Raw genomic sequence first — 21,284 nt, 5'->3', positions numbered from 1 at the left:
TAATAAGTCCTGAACAGCAGTCATTAAAATTGCATGCTTTGTATTTATTCCATTGTGGCATATAGTAAGAAAATGTGTGCACTTTTCTTGTAATTCTAGGTTCCAACTTTAAAGATCATCAGCCTCCAAGGGTAAGCTTAAAATTAATGCATTTGGGGTGAGTAGATGGCTCAGGGGATTGGTAATGAGATACTGAGCCTTTCACAACTGGTTGGAATCAGGTTGGTAGCAAGCGAAATCACTGATAGCATGGCAAGAAGACTTGAGCCAGCATGGTCTAGTAGTGGACTGTAAGAACAGTAGACTCTAATCTGGAGAACTGGGTTTGATTACCCACTCCTCCACATGAGCAGCAAACTCTAATCTGGTGAATTAGGTTTGTTTCCCCATTCCTACACATGAAACTTGCTGGGTATTCTGGGGTTAGTCACAGGTCTCTTTGGGTTTTCTGGGGCTAGTCACAGGTCCCTTTGCTCCACCTATCTCACAAGTTGCCTGTTGTGGGGAGAGAAGGGAAAGATTTTTGAGATGCTTTGAGATTTCTTACAGTTGAGAAAAGTGGGATAAAAATCCATACTGTCCTTAGTCAGAACACCTCATTATATTTTCAGCTTATAAGAAACCTTTCCAACTGCATCTTTTCTAATCTCCTTTCATATACAAATATTTCAGATTTATTTACTGTAACAAGTTATTGATGAATCAATAATGGGATAATTAAAACTATTGGTGGTTTTAGTATTCCACATTCTAAGCAATTTAAGTTGATTCCAGCTCTTTTTTTCACAAAGTTTATAAGCAGCGTACAACTTAGTAGCCACCATTTAACTGTGCATTAATTTTAACCATGTATTTTATTGTGTTGAATGTGAAATGTCTAATTGAGAGTATCCTTGAGCCCATTTAAGGGCTTCAGTAGTTTCCATCTTGCAAGGAAATCATGCTTATTTCGTAGGAAGCTTCAGAGATCTCATGAGTTAGCTGCACATACTATCTGTAACCATGTGTTATTGTGAGGAATGATAAATTACTTTGGCATGTGTCCTTGAAGGCATTTAAGAGTTGCTAATAGCAATTAAAACCTGGAAAGGCCTATGCTAAGCCTGAATAAAAATGATTGGCACCTACGTGGCCCCAGTAAAGGAAACTGGAGGGAGGTGGATCTTTCACATCTTTCACTTCCCCCAGCTGTCCCCTTTGAGTGCCAAACTGATGATGAGCAAAGTTGAGGGATCTTTTGGATTAAAAAAACAAAGTGGGCAGCTACAGTGAGAAGCAGGAAGTGGTCAAAATTACCCTTGTTGCCTCTTAAGACAGAAGAGCCTCAGTTGGTTTCTTGCACCAGACAGGATACCAATTCCAGCAATATATAGTTTTCCTTTTTAAAAAATTCGATGAGGTTTTTATGAAGAAATGCAGGCACTATGAGTATCTTTGGTGCTCAGATGACTGCCCATTAAAAAGCAGTGGGTACACCTGTCCTCCATGGCCCCAGTGTTTTTCAATGGGTTGTAGACAAATCCTCTGAGCGGCTACAATTCTCATAGTATGTCTACATTTCTTCAGAGACACCTCATCAATTTTTTAAATAGGAAAACCATATATTCCTGGAATCATCAGGATGAGCTGAGCACAACTATTGGGGCTGAAAAGGCACTCAGGACAAGAGCCTGCAGAGCAAAAGTCCTGGGACAACCTTCAGCAAATGGAGGCAGGGAGAATCGCTTCAACAGCACACAAAATGTTGGACACAAGCTGAGGAGGAAACTGACCAGAGAACGGTTGGGTATAAAAAAGCCTCTTTTCCCCTCTGATGCCTCTGCTGTCCGGACAAAAAAAATAAGATGTAGCTTTTTAAAGATGTTCCCAGGATATCTTATTTGTGCTGTCAAAAAAGAAAAGAAAAGAGGAATCTCTTTTTAAAATGTCCCCCAGATGTCTGATTTGTTCTCCACTGGGTTTATGATGTTCCTTAGTTCTGTAACTTATCTTCAACACAGTATACACATAATGAAATCAGGATTGTAGCAGCAAGGAATTTAAATAGACCTTTTAGAGTTAGTTTGAATGGTCTGCTCTGTGACTGCATTCATTGTAGCAAAGCACTGATAGCAGAATAATTATGTGTTTTGCTAAGATTATGATGACATGCAGCAAAATATAAGGAATTTAGGTTGCAGTTTAGGTTAGGTTTCAAAAGGTGGTTCTTCTTGTATAGGCATTAAATATGTTGTTTAAAAAAACAAGGTTAAAATTGAAGATGGCTCTGTTAGAAGTCTCTGTTTTCAGGAAATTTGTTACCTGATAAGCCACATACATTGTGGATATGAAGTCACAAGTACTGCTCTTTTTTCTTGCTGGTGTATACAGTCAGATTGCCAAGCTATGCTGTTGTCATTGAAGTGTTATCTAAGGAAGCAGGCATGTTGTCATTAGCTGCCTTGAAGATAAATAACAAATCCTTTCACTAATCAGTCTGTCACACTAATATTATTAACAATCTTTCACTTATTGTATTTGTTTTGTAGAATCACTATTTACTGTATATGTCAATTAGAGTTATTTAATTTTGAAGATCGAAACTAGACAAAAGGCTTTATATACATATATATATATGTACACACACATATTTTAAATATTTTGCAGAAAGCTGTAGAAGAACCACTAAATGGTAGGTAATTATTGAAACTTTTTACTGTGTTTCAAGGACAACATTGTGATCCATGATTTTGAGTCACTTTTACTTTAGGCATATGGAGATCCCTCGTGGTGATTTTAGGGTATCAGTAGCAGAGTGCTATAAATGTCTTCAGAAAAAGGATTCTCCTTGTAAAACATAGATATTGAAACTGTCTTCTGCATGGGGTAAAATGTTTAAACTTTTTTTCTGCATTAGAAGCATGAGCTTCTGGCTAGTGTTAGTCTAAGCTCTTTTCGGCAGTGGTTTTGGGCATCTTAGTTTCTCATTTGATCCAGCTGGTCTTGAGAAAAAAAATCTACTTAAGTGATAAAATCAAAACAATGGTTGGTTATGATGAGTTGGGAAGAAACTTCAATCCTTACCCTTTAATTACTTCTTCATTACTAAATTAAATTTTGACATGCTGGAAAGTAGTCTTCAACCTAATCTGTTCTAACATTGTGGAAGCAAAAGTGTTCTTGAGTGTTTGCTTATCTAACTACTAACCTTTACTTGGTTTTTCAAAGATGCAAAAGGAGTGATGTTAGAATGATGGTGAGTGTCTGTATTTATTGATCACATTCCTCAGTAGGTATTTCAGATTGTTTTGTAATTTTTTAATAAACATGATAGTGGCATAGTTCCCATCCCACAGAGCCAAAAACTTGTTTGTTTCATTATAAAATTGGCCCTGTAGTTAAATTCACTGATACAAATTGCAGCAGTTCTTTTGCTTGGAATGGCAGTATGCCACAGTTTTCTTGCTTGAGGGTCATGCTGAACTTATTGCTGCTACTAAGCATTTGCAAATTTATTTGCCGGGACTAATATTTCTCATTCTCTGGTAAGGCAGTATGTCCAGTAGCACACAGACACACATACCAAATTCTTTGTGAATTACTGAACTCCAGAGCTCAGTTTAACAGAAAAGGTTCTATACTGCTTTTGCCTGTTTTAAAGTTGTAGATAACATAAGAAAACCTATTCTTTCCTCCAGGTTTCTTTGTATGTGCAGGTGCATGGGTTTTCAACCACTGGGAAACCTGCACTAAAAACTCTCTTCTTAAACAACTGAAGATGTGAAATGAGCCAAACTATACCTGTATACATAGAATCCTTCTTTGGTTTATGTTTTTAAAAGTTGTACGTGACCTTGAGTGCCTTGAGGCAGACAGTGCAGTTTATAAATCAGTATAAATAAATGAATTCATAAATATCACAAGTCACATAATTGAAAGATAATTTACTGGTTTCCTTATTATTGTACTAAGAGAATCATGGAAAATAATGAGGTAATCAGATTTCTCCATTTGATGATTTGTTATTCACCTAACACTTCATTAACTAACACTAAACCCTAGATTAATTAAGCCTAGACTTCAATCTAACTAGCATGTAATTAGATCTTAGTCATTCAAGGAATTCATCAATGAGGTAATTGCGAATAGTTCATCTACTTGCTCCATAGTCAACTTCCTATGCTAAATTCTCTTGAAACATAATTGAAATTTGTTAATCTAAATCGGTAGCTTGTATGGGGTGCAGAAGAACATATGCTGTGTTCCACGTGAAATTTCTCCAGGGTAGCTGTACTGCCTGCAAACCTTTCTTGCAGGTTAATGGATCCTCTGGAGCAAGAGTCCCCAACCAAAATGAGCCTTGGGTGCACCTTTGGAATCCTGACACAATGTGGTGGACATGGCTGGGACAACAAAGAAGCTGCCATAAAAGGCAGAACAGAACCAGCCATAACATAATTGGCACAGCTTGCCTTCAGTTGCACAGCGAAGACCCTTGCACTGTGGCAGCAACAGCTGCAAAGGCAACATTTTAAAGAAATCTGCAGTTGATCAGCTCTTCAATGGTGGATCAGAAGCCTTCCTGGGCGAAAGCCCCACCCACTTCCAAAAACATTTTGCAAGTACCAGGAAAGGTGTCTATAGGTGCTGTGATGCCCAGGATTACCTTGTTGGGGACCCCTGCTCTGGTGTGAGGCCTTCAGTAAAAAGCTTAAAATAGGAAAATCCTGGTGTACACATGTCAGTACTTTAGGTCGTGTCAGGGCCAACATGCCTACTGTTTCCTGAGTTGATGTGTCTTCAGTTGCTTACAAACAGTTTTAGTTCCATTCCTTATGTTATGGACCAGGCTAGAGAGCCTCTGCTTTTGTGCATTGTTCTTTGACATATTATCCCACTTGTGTCTTCCTCCAAATTGATGCAATTCTGGGTGCACCCACTAGGGGCACAGGGAAGTCTGAGCACAAAAAAAGGCGCTCTGACAATTAGCTAGAGTCGTCTTTCTGCAAGACTGAAAAGCAGTTAGTGTATAGCAGCAAGATAAATCAGTCTTCCCCTCTTTTTCTTAATTTCTCTGGGTTTTTTTGCATTATGTTGTCATTCATTTCTGTCTCCCTGCACCTAATTTTTCCATGACCCATTCATTATTTTCTAGTCTAGATCTCAACTTTTTCTCTTCCCTGTCCTGCTTGGCAGCAGAATGTACTTAATACTAATATAGCAGCTAATCTTTTTTCACATTATGAATAGAGGGAAGAGAAGTAACATTTCTTCATGAACTAACAAACTGGTAAAAGGATTCTCCCCACTTCCTCCTTTTACAAGCATGTTAATGGATAATTAATCTATTGTAGTGGTTATACATATGGAGCATATGGGAGTTAGCACTCCCAGTTTAGGCATTTAGTTGTCATTATTATTGTGTTGGTGGAAGCTATTATTTTACATCTGTATTCTCCGTCCCCCCCTTGGTCAGCTAGTCTGGAGTTTTGGTGATGCTGGATGATACCCAAAATCCCGACAGTCGATCCTGGTGTTAATTGCACACCGTCAAGAGTTGAGAGATGGTATCTCAACCCCAAATCTCCCTGTTTCAGCCATTTTACCACAGCTTCCAGACAACTGACCAAAACAATTGGGACAACAACTGGCTGGCCATCAACAGATTAGTGTGTAGATGACATCCAGCTGTGTTCGTATCTAGTCAAGAGTTTGGGTATGATGCTGGATGCCTCACTTTCAATGGAGGTCACAAATGTAGCCAGAGTGGCATTTTTTTCATCTTTGCCAGGTTAGTCGACTGATGCCTTCCTGTCTCACCCTGACCTAGCCACAGTGATCCATGCAGTGATAATTTCCAGATTAGGCTACTGTAACTATTCAGGGCTATCCTTGAGGTTGATCTGGAAACGTCAACTGGTTCAGAATGTGGAGACTCTGTGGAGCGCACATATACAACCAGTGCTTCACCTGCACTGGCTGCAAGTTGAGTACTAGATCAGGTTTAAGGTTCTAGCATAGACCTTTAAACCCTACATGGTCTGCAGGACTGCCTCTCCTAATACCCCCCACCCCGAGCTTTATGCTCAGCTGAGAACTGGACTGGTGGTGGTCCCTGGCCCAAAGAGCACCCAGCTATCTTCAACCAGAGCCAGAAGCTTTTTGGCTTTGACCCCAGCCTGCTGGAATTCTCTCTGGAATGAAACCCAATCTCTGTGAGAGTTGATGCAGTTCTGCAGAGCTTGTAAGATGGAGGTGTTCTACTGTTACAGTTGAGGACAGCAACAGTTTCCATATCAGCTGGCCTCCCTCTCCCCCCCCCCCAATTATCTGTTTTCCTTGATTTTATTTCAGTTATTCCATGTTCCTTCAGGGTACCCTGTTATTTCTCTTTCCCTATTTTCCCCTTCTTTGACCAGTCCCCATTATTATTATGCTTTATGAGTACCATTGCAATTTTAAAGAAATGCTGAGGATTTTAAGATGCTAAATGATAAGTTATATATTATATGATTTTCACTGTTGTTGGAAATTATTGTAAACTGCCCTGAACCTGACTTGGCCAGGAAAGGACTAGTTAGAAGACAAAGGAATAATAAATAAATAATAGCCCTTTGTAAAGGCTACTTTGCTATATGACAAATAATGTAATCTTTTTCATGCCATTAAAAACCAGATTGATTGGTAACAAATGTCATATGCAATGCCTCTCATTAAACTTGTGAATCATTTAGTCAGTTGGATTGTATCAATGTAAAATGAAAAGATTTGCTGGTTGGTGCAATAAATGATGTTATGTACAACTGTAATCAAACAAAACAAGTAAAGGGAACAGGATTCTTCAGCAGTAGTTTACTACAACATACTTATTTTTTTTTTAAAAAAAGCAAAATGGTATTTAACCATATATAAGAAATGTAAGTATATTTTTGTTTGCCTTTGTTAACGGGAGGCAGAGACATTAGATCAGTTGGGTCTAAAATTAGTGACCTAATTATACATATAACATTCATAATCTTCTAACAGGTTTGAGGGTTAGTGTGGTTGTTGATACAGATCTTGTGCTGCGTGGATACATTTATAACACATATGTCTGCAATTGCCATCTCATGTCACTGGTGTTTTTCATCGATTTTCGAAGCAGAAGAACAATTTCCCAAAATAATTTTAGACGCATTTTGATTTAAAAAGCAATGCAGATTTACAACTGTGATTCTAACTCATGATTCTGTTTTAACTTTCTAGCTCACGATTTGAGTTGATTGAATCTGTGATGGACGTGGAAAGAAGTGGAGAAAGACTTTTGTTCATACACCGTGGCCTTGATGATGCACTACTCAAAGAAAAAAAAAACATCAGGAAATTAGTTGTTTTGCATGTGTGGAAAGTGCTGTAACGATTTAAATTATGTAATTTTATAGTAACAGCAGCTGTAGTAAATTTCAAAAGAGAAGTGAGTGTTGTATGCACATCAGCCTTTTTTCTTTTGGGGTGGATGAGGGTAAGAATACAAAAGACTCTTTTTATCCACTGTAATAGGTCTCTTTAGTGCTGCACTTCTCAGAATCGTATTGACTGCCACTTTACATAAAAACCAAAACTTTTTCATAAAGGACCACTTTCAGATATCACAGTGTTGAGAGTTAGCTGCCTTGAGCTCTGGGCCAGTTTTTGTGTCTCTGAGCAATAACTGTTCATTGTGGGTCTTCTTCACACTGGGACTGTACATGTGCAGTCCTGCTTTTGAATATTTCACTAACTGAAACTGCTAGGAGGCACAGTATGCTGACTCTGTACTGATGTTCCCACTGAAATCATCATATGCTAAGGCATGGATGTGCCCCCTTTCCTCACTTCCTTTTTTGCCACTTTTAGAGTCAGTAATTTCTTTCTGCACTTATGACCGCTGTTCTCATTTGGTCAACTTGCTGGGCTTACTATTTCCCCCTTTGTGCAAGGAGTAGCCTTTACTTGCATTCTACTGGTGACCATGTCCCAGAAGAGTTTATTTAAGAAAAGCACGAATTGTAGTGTGAAACGTAACCTGACCAGTGAGCATGAGTTATACTACTTGTGTCTGGGGGGAAGCCCATAACTTTCCAGTTTGTAAGGCATGCCAAAAGTTCATTCTGAAGGCGAGGAACAATCAAGCCTCTAAACTGAAAGCCACATTGTGGGAAAATGCCCTCCAATCATTGGACCCACCACTTAAACTGACTTTAGAACTGACACCCTGTTTAAAACAACCTCGTCTGTGTCAGTCTGCATGGTTCCATCAACGCAGGGGTTGGAATAGAGATGTCCCCAGAAATGTTCCAGGTCTCCAGTCCCAATACGTTCATCAGAACTGCTGACTAAACACCCAAAGATGAAGGAGAAGGAGAAAGAGAGGACGCAGGAAAGACACTCCACTGACTCAAAATACCATTGTTCAGTGGAAGCCACTTCTATTCTGTCTCCAGAGGTTCAGGAGATATTACCACCACCTCCCAGGACCCTATCACTTGTCCAGAGTCACCACATCTATCCTTTTCCAACACTGAGATTGAAACAGTTGGATCCACCGCTGGATCAGAGGTGCTAATATGATCTCGGCTGCGATCCCTAGCATCAGCCCTCTTGGCCTGGTCCCCCTTCCTCAATGTCACCACCCTGCATTTCAGGTTGGAGAAGTCACTATGGACACCTACCAGGTCATGCTCCAGCATTTGCATGAATGATGCACCTACATATGGCTACATCCCAAATCACAGTTCCAAGGAGGCCCCCTTCCCCTCCCCTTGTGTTAAATGATGACAGCACCAAAGCATCATGTAATGGATCTGGAATCAGATCTGATTATCTTTTGTTGATTCTAAGCCCTGATGGAAGAGTCAGTCACTGTTCGTCTGCATCTCCTGCAGAGACTTAAGAAGAGATGTTGTATATGGGCAAGTCACTGGACATCAAGGTAACTACCCCAGCACTTCAACCCAGTGACAAGAACCTTGGCAGTCTCCCCTGAAATCACCGTCTTTTCCATGTTGCAAGGTCTTCTAGAAGCCTTCTGTTAGGTTTAATAGAAATCTTGTTCTACTCCAGCAACTACCAGGAGAGCTGAAGGGTTCTACAAGATCCAGTGGAACTCTGCCCTTTTTTACCCACTCACCCTACATTACAGAATAGTTACAGGCTCAACTTATGGTCCCTGCTGATGAGGGCAGATAACTCGATGCCTTAAGAAAGAAAGTTTATTCATCCTTGGTACTGAGCTTGTACATTCCAGCTACCAAACTGTAACAGCAGGACTATAATAGCAACTATTCCTGTGGGGGAGGATATCCCCCTGTTTGGAACTGATCCCTGAGGAAGGGAAAGCCCATGGTGAGGCTGCTACAGATGGAAGCTTGTTGCCTTTCCATGCAGCAAACTAATGTTAGCAGATATTGCATTGACTCAGTGGGAAGACGTATGACCACCTTAGTGGTGCTCAGGCACCATGCATGGGTGAGATCCATCTCCCATTTGAAGAGGACACACTGTTCTCAAAAACACCAATGACACGCTTACCTTGATCAAGAAGAATTGGCAGACTGAAATCCTTGGGAATAACAGCTTCTACTTCATAGTCAAGATCCTTCTCCAGGCAAAGATGGTAACCATATCCAAGGGATCAACAATATCACACACACATTCACAGTATCTTGTTTCTTGTATGACATTCCAGCTACATCAGAATTTCTCTATTCATAGAGCTAGCCAACAGCCATCATCCAGAGAGGTGGGTCGCCATCTGCAGAAGCCTTTCGCCACATGTGCAAATGTGTTTGCCTCAATAAAAGCCTACTTGGCAGCAATCTCTGCTCACCGTAAGGGGTGGATGAATCCATAGTCTTTCCTCATAAAATTTCCAGGACATTTCTGAAGAGCCTTTTTAATTCCTATCCTCCCAGGCACCTATCATCCCACAGTGGTCTTTGGCAGTTGTATTGGCAAAGCTTATGAGGACCCCTCTGAGCCTTTTGCTTCTTGTGCCTACAATTTTTATCCATGAAGGCTTGCTTTCTAGTAGCAATTAACATCTGTTTGTAGAGTTGGCGAGATAACAGGTTCCAGAATGTATTTTCTATTTCTGAAAGTGTTCCTGGAGCATATGGTGCTGAAACCCTGCGCATGTGTCTTGCGTAAAATGGCTTTGGGGTTTCACCTGAACCAAGAGGTGTTTCTTCCCATTTTCTTCCCCAGGCTCACTTTGAAAGCTGAAAGAATGTTACACTCATTGGACATTAGGTGGACTTTGTTATTTTATTTACACAGGTCTGAGAACTTTCACAAGGAGATGCCATTGTTTATTAGTCACTTGGCTTCTAAAAAAGAGAAACTGGCTTTCCCTCAAACTTTGAATAAGTGGATCATCTCCACATTCAGGCTGTGCTACAAGAGGGTGGAGCTCCTTTGTCTGTCAGAGAGCTGCACAGATTTTACCGGGGGGGCAGGCTTCTTTGGCAACCTGTTTGCATGGCGTACCATTGAAGGAGATCTTCTGAAGTGCAACTTGATCCATGGCAGCCATCTTTGTGAAGTACTACACATTGGACCTCCAGGCAAGAAAAGAGGTAGAGGTTGGAAAGGTGGTCTTGCATTCTCTGGTCTTATAACAGGTAAAAGGTCTTCCTCCATCCTGGTGTGTAGCTTTGGAAAATTCCAATGTGGAATTGCACAGAAAACCAGCAGTGAAAACAGAGTTGCACTTACCTGTAACTGCTGTTCATCAAGGTCTTCAGTGCAGGCACACATTCAGTGGTGGGATTCAGCAGGTTCACAGAACCGGTGGTTAAAATAATGCTTGTAAACAACCAGTTGTTAAATTATTTGAATCCCACCACCAGAACCAATTACATTATTTGAATCCCACCACTGCACACATTCCTCCCTCCTACCTTGCTGCAAGCTCTTTGTCTCTTGCTTTTCTTTGTGACTCTGGCAGCTCAAGAGAAACTGAGGGAAGGGGGCACAGCCACGCCTTAGTTTGTGACAGTTTTGGGCAGGAACACCAGGATGGGGTTGAATACTGTGCCTCCTAGCAATTTTAGCTAGTAAAATCTCCAAAAGCAGGCCTGCACATGCATAGGCCCAATGTGTGCCTGCGCTGAACACCTAAAAATAAACAGCAGTTACAGGTAAGTGCAACTCTTTTCCTTATATAGAGTGGCACTTCTATCCTCAAATTACATCAATAGTTGCATAGTAGCAATGCCAGAAGGATGGAAAGGGATTTCTTAGGGACTGTTTGCTCTATTCTTTCCCCCAAAATACTTGTCCAGGGCCAGCTTATTCTAGCTCCACTTACAATGCCTAACTAATGTTTTCAGGTAGTCTGAAAATTGGCGAGCATCAGCCTTGTGTTTAGCAAAGGTCAGGCTAAATTCCTTGTTGGCGTGTCTGAAAGAACCTTAATTTCATGGGCCAGACTTCTGTGGGACCCTTTACGTAAATATTTGTACTGCATGATGAATAAATTGCTAGTGTTTTCTCTTTGATTTTACTTGCTGTCCTTTAAAAACCAATCTAGACCCAACCTACTTTTTGACATTTTTTTTTCATAAATGAAGAAATAGCATTGGAATAAGAGAACTATTTATATAAGCTATGTTCATACCTATATGGTGTGAACAGGAATGGATGTATTACAGGGTGAACCAATATTGTTCCTAGCATAATTTTTTTTACCAGACTATGGCACTTAGCCTTTTCTAAGAGAGATCTTGATTTTCAGTTCTTTCAAACGATCACAAAAGTCCCCATTCACCCACTTGCTGCTAGTATTTCTGCTGTATATATTGTAATTCTGTGCTTTGGTGATCAGTATTTTAGTCCAAGTAACTTCCGCTCTCTTTCCTATTCTTTCATTAAAATAGACTTTAAAACTAAGGGCCAAACCTGATTTTCATAAAGCTGAGAATCATTCAGTAAGAATCCTGCTAATTAAAGCATCATTCACCCCCTGCAGTTTGCAGTTACCAAAAATATATACAGTAAAACAAGAGAACTTCTCTTTCAGATCACTGGCTGCCAGCCTTTCAAGTTAAGAGCATGGTTCTTAAATTGAAATCTCAATCTATGTGGTCTTGTCTTTTTGTCATTTACATGTGAATTATGTAAGAGGAATTCTATTTCTGTGCTTGTCTAGTTCTTACAGATGTTGAAATTCTGTGTAAAGTCGGTTTAGCACATTTTCTACATTCTGCAAAAAAGACTTGTCTGCCCCTTCCACCACTTTTCAAATGAGAGTTCAAACACTGTATGTTTTGCAGGAACAAATGAATTCTTCTGTTCTATTGTTCTGAATCCTATCTTATAACTATCTCCCTTTTGTAAAAATGGGTCAGTTTCATGGCATTCTTTGTTGGAATCTTCAAGGATGCTTTTACTTAGCCTTTTGATGGCACCCCAGGGCAGTCTGTCTGAATTTTTCTTACCGGTACTTTTATTGTGTGTTTTAGCAGTCAGATCACAGCTATGAAGGCTTTTTATTATTTTAAACCAGCTAATTGTTTTTCCTTCCTTCTCCATGTGTGTACCAGTAAAAATAACAAAATAGAAGGCTGGTTGTGTAGGATTTCTTTGGTGTCTAAATGACTCGAATGGAAATACAAAAGACAACTCTTCATCCAACATGTGGCTATGAGCCTAGTAGTGCATGAATACCAATTTTATTTGATGAGGTTATCCAGTTTTATCCTTACATATGTTTTGATATAGCTTAGCTCCCATTAGGATACTAGATTTTCTTAAAGGCCTGAATATCTCATACTGCCACTGACTTCTTAATTATTTTTAGACTGGATAGGATAGTTAATGGCTTATGTTTCTGCTGTACTTTCAAAATAATCCCTGAGCCCTGAGGTATGCTGCAGTTCAGTCCTCTAAAAACAACTAAACAGGGTAGGGGCAGATGGGTTGAAAGCTCAGTTCATAAGGATACTTGAATAATATGAGATTCAGATTAATTAATGTTATCCTCTAATTAATTGAAACATACAGAACGTTCAAGAATATTCATATAAAATGGCAGGGATAGATGAGAAATGTACATTGGTCTCAGTACTGTAAATGTTTGGGATCCTGGATATCTCTATCATTTTTCTGTGTACTGGTAAGTTGGGCTCACCATCATCCTGAAAACAAGCAAAATTCATTGTATCATACAAATTGGCAACCAGTCAAAGAGTTCTGTAGCATTATTGCAGATCTGGTTCTTTACAAATGCATCTCAGCTCTGGAATATGGGGACAGTGAGGAATCCTCTGATTCAAGAAATGACCATATGAAATTGAAATCTATTTATTTTATTTGCCTTGCAGATTTGTATAATTTTGTTTAAAACTTTATATTAAGAAAACCTGCAGAAAAACAATTATATATCCCTAATAGTGAAGCAAAGTTCTTTCATATAAGCAGAATATTACTAAGACTTACAGAAAGTCTTGGATTTTGCACATGCCCTTTGGAGATACTTATAGTATATGAAAGGGTTCTGCTAAAGATTTCTTATTGGTGCCATTAAAAAAGTTCTAGCTTTCCTAAAATTGCCATTTATTTTCCCTAGTATTTTAAGAAACCAAAGTGGTTATGATTGTGTTAATGGTCTCGTGAATTTAGTTTTTGTATAGATATAAAGTCAAATTTCTCATTATTTGAACATTTGGAAAAAATCTTCTCTTAACCTAAATAGTGTTTTTGTTTATTGAACATAGCATTGTAAATAGACCTATAATTTAAATAAAGCTGTTTCAAGTTTTTTCGTGTGTTTTTGTTTGAGTCAGCATCACTCCTAACAATAATATCAAGGTTCGCTAGACTGCTTTTCTATCACAGTAACAAGCTGTTCCATTTTAACAATGTGTATATAGTAATACCCTCTTTTTCACTGAAAATGTGAAACCATTAAAAAAAAGTCAGTAGTACAATGTTTTTGGGTAGCGTTTGAGTGTTCTGTGCTAGTCTAAATTACCATATAACATTACATTGTTTAAAAATTCAAATGATGCATAAAAATAAAGCTTAGATCATTACATTTCTGGGAATTATAAGCATCAGTGCAAATATGATGGAAATAGACTTTATCAAGTGTAAAATGTGCTGCATTCCTCACTGTAGGAGTATGTTACTGTCTACTTCAAGCTATTGAAATATGTGCAATATGTGGTTCACATTATTCATTCAATTAATATATAGTATATCACGAGTTTTTAGCACTTAAACGTATAAAGGAAAAGAATTTCCATATTTCAATTAGGTGGCTTGTGGATTAACCGTGTGGAAAATACTTAAAAAGTGCACTTAGTTCAGCTGCTTCCAGTATTTAATTTTATTTCCAAATTTTGGATGCTGCCTTTTTGCCCTATGAGGGCTACCAATGTGACTGTCAATTGGTATTGGCACTGATAAACATTGTTCCAGGAGACCAAGATAGTTTCTCTCATTCTGCACGGTTGGGGGCATATGGAATCAAATACATGTAAGTATGTATTATGCAGGTTAGTCTGGGAATGTTTCTGTTTGCTGCTGAAAGAGCCAATTACTATTTATATTATTGCAACACACTGAGAAGTTCTCAACAGATAAGCTGCAGTCAATCTGATCTGACGAGTTTGTTTCATCATAGTAGAATGTTTGCCCATTCTCTGTTCATTGTAAAAACTATTGGACAATATGGTCTAATAGTGTATTGTATTTTGTTTTTGTGAGATCCTCCATAGAACATGTGTACCCCCTGAACTAAGGTCAACTTGCTATTCAAACAGTCCCTCAATAAAGCATCAAACCAAATCATTAGCAAGAATTCTTATAAGATTTGTTGGATCCTCTGAAGATGAGAATGAGGACTTGTAATATTCAAAGGTAAAATGTGGGATTGCAAGAGGAAGTGTTGTCTTGATTACTCCAAATATTTATAATACCTATTTCCAAGATCAGTGAAGAATTTAATATCTGTTCCCCCTCGTTTCATACCACTAGCTGTTAGATACTTATTACATAGGGGATGCAGATGACAAACACAATTATCAGCACAGCAAATTCTTAATTTTTATACCTACCAGCATTTGTAAAATTTACTAAAACTAACATTTTGTTCTTCAATTTGTTAGAGTAATGAGGTGTTTGATACATCTGAATAATAAAATCCTAACCTGGCTTGCTTTAAACCCTTTTATCAGTTGTTTTTTCCCTACATTGTTTTAATCTTGCATATTTTGTGGCACATTTTTTGGATTCCAACTACTTGCCCATAATTTCCACCATGTTCAAATATCTGCCTTTATGTTTGTCCTTAAAGCTTTGCTTGCGAGGCAACTTGGATACAGCAATTTGTGCAACAAATCTATTAGTTTTCAATGGTACCTAATGCAAACATGTTACATTTGTGTTGAATAACAACACGGGTTGCCAATATGTTTCTAAGCTCAATTTAAGGTAGGGCTGCCACCATTATTGGTGCCTACTAAACGTTTTTAGAAAGTGAGTGAGACCTGTATGAGGGCTGACTTTACCTGATGAGCTGTCTCCTGCAATCTTGCTCTTTGCCTAATGACACCTGAAAATGGTTGTCACAGGTTTTAGTGTTGGAAGGGGTGGCCCGCCCTGGAGCAGATTAATTGACTTTTAAAAACAGCTGGGAAGTAAGGGGGGAGGCTGTATTTAACTAAGGGTTGGTTGTTTTCTTCCTGCTCCCTAAGCCTTTGTGGCTTGGAATGTCAATTTTGTATTTGCTCTTTTTAAAGATTTGATATATGGGGAGTTGATGATTTAACCTTGGGAATTTTTGCCAATAAATCTTTGAACTTCATTTGGACAATGGTGTTTGGAGCTGTGATTGTGTTTGCAAAGGTCCCTGCTTATGAACCCTTGAATGAAGTAGATGAGCAGAGGCTTTCAGTTCGTCCTCATTGAACTGCTGTGCCCCCTGACTGAGTTTCTTGGAGTGTTGGGAATGCATGAGAAGAGGATGAACAAACCAGCAGTTCTGTACAGGACCCAGAGGTGGGATCCAGCAGGTTCTCACAGGTTCCCGAGAGTAGGTTACTAATTACTTGTGTGTGCCAAGAGGGGGTTACTAATTGGTGATTTTGCCACGTGATTTTTGCCTTAGTTACGCCCCTCCTCTCAACAGTAGCGCGCAGAACTTGGAAGCAGTCTAGCAGGAGGTTGCGTGCGTGGCAGCCTGCGCCTGCATGCATTCGTTTCCCGCCCAAGGACCTGCGCAGCGGCTGTGTCCTTGCCACAGCCCCGCCCAGGAATGCCCCGCCCCCAGAATGCCTAGCCATGCCCCCGTTGTGCCATGCCCAGCCCCATTGGCGCTACGCCACAGTTTGAATCCCACTACCTTGGGAACCTGTTACTAAAATTTTTGGATCCCACCACTGACAGGACCACACAGGGCTTTTGCCTGGCAGAACTTATGAAATATTGCTTTGGCAAGAACTGCCACTCCAGTATAAAGATCTTCATTGCTGTGAATATGCAACAAAAATGTTCCAAGTTTAAAGAAATAATAAAATACGCGTGGAAACTAACTAGATAATGGAGAACCCAACTTTTTTTAAAACAAAGTTAGAAAATTGAAATGGGGAATGATTTCGAAGGCAAATTGAAGTGACACAGTAGGTTCTTACATCATTTCAAAGGAACCCCTTAGTTGTTGACATCCCAACAGGTATCAGGTATCATTTAAAATTAAAAAGGTCATTTTCACCTCATCAGAATGTGTTTCTTATATATATATATTCTTATATATATATATATATATATATATATATATATATATATATATATATATATATATATATATATATAAATGTACCATAAAATTAATTAACCAAGGAAGTTAAGGAAAAAGTACCCTATCATTGTTACAGTTCTAAGAGCTAAAAAAGAGAACAGAATTGTGTGTGTGTGTATTTGAAGGCCTGTGCCAATTTACTAAAAGCTTGAGCAACTTCAAAACAACCCGTGAGAGGGATGTGCTCCAGCAGAAATCTTCATCTGAGAGCTTTTCCGTTCTAGTCAGCCCAGGATTGTTCTAATTTTGGTTTTTCAGAATGCTTTACAGTTTTAGAACAACATGCAGGCTATTTGCAGGTTTTATAGCAGGTGTGTGCTGTTTGTGACTTATTCAGTCCAAACACAACCAACCAATTATTTACGATGGCCCATCAACTAACTTTTCCCTGCCAAATCTGTGCTGCAGACTCAAGAGGATCACGGAGCATCTGGCTGACTCCATCGGAGTGGTGGGTGATATCTTGGTAGGTCACATACAGCCTCTCCATCATTTTGAATTTTTTTGTTGCCAATTTAAGATATATTTTAAAATGATGAAGATTCTTTAGAAAAAATGCTTGCTGCTTGAACATCGGGAAAAAAGAAGTTATTGGGTCGTCTGCTTTTGCTTTTAGTCTGTGTACTGAATGTGCAGAGCAGCAGCTTTGGGTTTATTCAGAGCCTTCCTCGCTCCTAGTTTCTTGAAATCCAGATGGCTTTTATCAGAGGTAGATTCATCAGCAATTAGAGATGCTGTTTATTAAGGGGTTATCAGGCAAAATATTGTTGCTAGCATGGAGATTTCAACAAGATATTTAAGTATACTTCATACTTCCTCTCGCTTCCATATTATACATTCTATAATTAGCAAAGATAGAATAGTGGGGAAAATATGTACGTGTTAATATTTCCTTTCATATGAAATCCCAGTGTATGCAGTTTCCTCAACTCCAGGAAATGTAATTATTTCTTTTCCCCCTTTCTGTTCTACGCTCATATCTGATTCTGTAGCATCTGCTGTTTTTCTTCATGCTAGTGATGTGAGCCTCGCCTATGTTTCTGATGGTCTCTTCCTGACCAAGAACATGGGGCTTTGAAATCCAACATTAACATTCTTTTTGTTCCGCAACATACATTTGGTGAGATACTTCAGTTATCTTGCTGCAATGCATAACAAACTTTACAGATTTTACATGTTCTTTTTACCTCTTGCAAGCTGACCACAACCTCTGTCACAGGCTATTCATAACTACTTTGGTGGGCAACAGTGGAATACTGACAAAATTTGTGGGAAATTACAGCCTGGGAAGCAAATGCAGTTAGTTTGGCTGCCACTGAAAAAGAGGATCAGGAAAAAGATAAAGTTGTGTGGTGCAAATGGGAAAGCTGCTGTTGGAGAATCTGGGTGGCAAGATATGTACAGGAATTCAAAATGGCAGAGAAAGCACAGGTCAGAAATAAAGAAATGGAGGAGTTCTAAAGTTGGAGAGCAGATCGGAGGATGCATAAAGGCTGGGGGAAAGTAGGATGGGCTGCATGTTACTAGTAGAATAGAATAGGAACTGCAAGCTTGATTGTAATGTAATATCTTTGGATTGAGGAGCAAAGAGAATGTCATGGCTGTGTAATGTTGGTTGTTGTGGGTTTTCCAGTCTGTCAAAGTTTTGATTATACCCCTTTTAATCGTGCAAAACGAATTTGTGAACCTCACCTCCTCCCTGATGAAATCAGTCATCTAGACTGGGCTCTGCAGGCTAATGGCTACTACACAACAGAAATCAGAAGAGTTTTAAGACCAAGTGAAACCCAGAGAACTGAGGAGAAAAGCTTCCCACAGGAAAAATATTTCTACCATACATCAAGGGGATCACATATCAAATAGGGAAACTGATAAAAAAACATAACCTACAATCTTCAAACCTACCAGAAAAATACAGCAGATGCTAGGCTCAGCAAAGGACAAGAGAGACTCCCTCACTTCTGCAGGAGTCTATCACATACCCTGCAGCTGTGGAAAGGTCTACATTGGAACTACAAAACTCAGCATTCAGATTCATATTAAGAAGCATGAAAGACACTGTTGGCTTCTCTCTGTGATACACCTCTGAAGATGCCAGCCACAGATTCAGGCGAAACGTTAGGAACAAGATCTACCATACCATGGTCACACAGCCCGGAAAACCCACAACAACCAGTTGAATCCAGCCATGAAAGCCTTCAACAATACGCAGTGTAGTACGTTAGCCAGGGCCCTGACATATTTGTTGGGATAAGTGCTCCTGGTAGTTGGAGATTACCCTTTATCGTAGTTAGCAGAGCGGCAAGGGTGGCTAGAACACAGCAGAAGCCTTACCTCGTGTGCGTGCGTGTGCGTGATGGATCCCAATGTGCGGCAAGCTTACACAAAAGAAAGTCGGAGTCAGTTGTAGTTTCTAATCTAATAAAAAGGAGTATTTATTAGTGAACTCCATTCTGGATAGAAAGGTAGGTAGATAGAGTCACTATGCTATCTTAATCTAGCTGGATGGAGATGGATGCGAGGAGCATCCATCCTCTCTCTAGGCATGGTAGGAAGAAGTGGCGAGAAGGGGTCGAGGAAGAAGCCCGAAGGAAGGAAGTCCCTGAGAGTATCAGTCTAACATCAAAGGGATAGAACCAGCATGATAGAGTAAAGGTGTCAAATCCCTAGGTCCCTATCTAGCCACTAGCTCTCTAGTAAAACCCCCTCTGTAGGTTGAGGCAGGAAACAGCGTAACAAAGTCCTTCACTTCCAACAATATTCATTCAGGGTCACTCTTAGAGGGCAGCTTTGGGAATTGTTTGCTCTGATTCCAGTTTGTGCCAGCTTGTCTCTTATCTCACTTGTTAATTGTTTCTGCAGCTTTAGCGGGGTAGGTTTTGGATGCCTGTTGGATGTCAAGGAATGTGTGTGAGTATGTCTTCCTTCCCAAAGATGGAGCAGAGGGGGTATGGGAATGACGTTGCCACTGGGGGATATAATGCTTTGCCTGTTTTACTGTATTCAGTTCTGACAATAAGAAGTCATCAGCTTTCTATGCTTGTAATCAATAAATAAGAATTCTGCCCCTGTTGGAGGGGGAGGCTGTGACATTGTACTCTGGGGTGTTTGAAGTGGATGACATTGAGCTGTGGTGGCTGGATCAATTTATGTGAGCATTGTGTGCCAATTTTGAAGATTGCCACCAAGAAAAGAAGACACAAATCCAACATCAAAGACTGCACCAAAGGACCAAGTCTGTTGTGGTGTATGTAGCGAAGTTCTGGAAGTTGGTCAGCCGAGTATGGGACTGGCCAGAAACAATGTTTGTGTGTCTGTTTTGGGAGGGGGGGGGGTCTTGATCTGGAGGTCCAGCAATGGAATCTCATACAAGACAATCCATCAACTCTAGTAGAATGGATCTGGCTGGCCAGTGATGCAGAGGGAAGAGTAGAGTCTGTAAACAGTGGCTAGCAGCAACACAGCCCTAGAACGAAAATAAGCAGCCGCTCCTGATCTGGAAGCTCGGAGCCCTTCCCTTCCCAAGACTGAATGGGATTGCTGTAGGTGATTGGGATTATGTCTCCAGTGCGGAGGTGAAGTGCACTTGATCGCCATGTGTCCCCTGATGGTTCCCACAGGGGGGAGAAAAGAAAAAAGAAAACAAGAAGAAAAGGTTCCAGAAGAGTCTGAAACCAACAGCACAATCAGAACTGGTGGTGAATGATGCTGAAAGCAAAAGTTCAGGTGAGGAGAAGGGAGAGGATCAATCCGAACCCGCTAAAGACAGCTATAAAAATATGCTGATGCAAAGCACCAAGATGTACAGTTTGCAGTGAGGAATCTCATGTACGTATCAACAAAAAACCTGTGGGCCTGCCACCCAGCTGCAATTTGGGATATAAGTATTTAGGACCTTTCAAAGTGACTCGAGTTATAAATAAGGTGGCTGTGGAAATTGCCTTATTTCAAATGTATCGTAATGTTCATCCCATTGGGAAACATAAATTTCACATATTGATTTGAGCTAGCAATCCAAATAGTTGGCTGCTTTTTGTCAATTTATCATGCTATTGCTATAGTAATACCTTATGTCACAAACCAAAATTATGTCCCCAGGTGGCTTGCTACAATAGAATAATGAAGTACATTTCTATTAATTTTAAATAGAGAGCAATTCGTATGAAGAAAATAAGATTGCTGGACTAGTGTTGAGACCATAGCATTTTATATTTTAATCACATGTGAACAGTATTCAACAACACAGTTACATTAAGGAATGACTATTAAATGGCATGCTATTTAAATTCCATGTTTGTTTCCACTGCATCACAGGGAGAACTTGCAGGGAGTCATGGTTCCTGTCTTCAAAGCATTTGCTATCAGTCTAGAAATGCTCGCAGGAATGTTTAAGTATGTGATGCAGTGTAAGAAAACAAGATCCCTAAGGTAAATGTTGGAGGACTGTGTAGACTAGCCTAGAAAGTATGAAAATAACTTTAGG

General features: G+C 39.7%; 1 protein-coding gene across 5 annotated transcripts in view; it reads left to right on the top strand.

Moving 5' to 3' along the window:
• Window positions 1-13,760, top strand: part of CD47 (CD47 molecule) — a 75,122-nt gene extending 61,362 nt beyond the window's left edge. For 2 of the 5 annotated variants that reach the window (XM_048492495.1, XM_048492491.1), the window contains exons 8-11: window positions 100-131; window positions 2,647-2,671; window positions 3,208-3,235; window positions 7,225-13,760. In XM_048492495.1, coding sequence (XP_048348452.1) covers window positions 100-131; window positions 2,647-2,671; window positions 3,208-3,233 — 83 coding nt within the window. In that variant the 3' untranslated portion in view covers window positions 3,234-3,235; window positions 7,225-13,760. The remainder of the gene's footprint in view (window positions 1-99; window positions 132-2,646; window positions 2,672-3,207; window positions 3,236-7,224) is intronic. The other 3 variants (XM_048492493.1, XM_048492492.1, XM_048492494.1) reach the window with 3 other exon arrangements.
• The last annotated feature ends 7,524 nt before the right edge of the window (window positions 13,761-21,284 follow it).

This window comes from Sphaerodactylus townsendi, linkage group LG04 (assembly GCF_021028975.2).
Source record: "Sphaerodactylus townsendi isolate TG3544 linkage group LG04, MPM_Stown_v2.3, whole genome shotgun sequence".
NCBI classification, from domain to species: Eukaryota; Metazoa; Chordata; class Lepidosauria; order Squamata; family Sphaerodactylidae; genus Sphaerodactylus; species Sphaerodactylus townsendi.
This window is presented reverse-complemented; position numbering and strand designations above follow the sequence as displayed.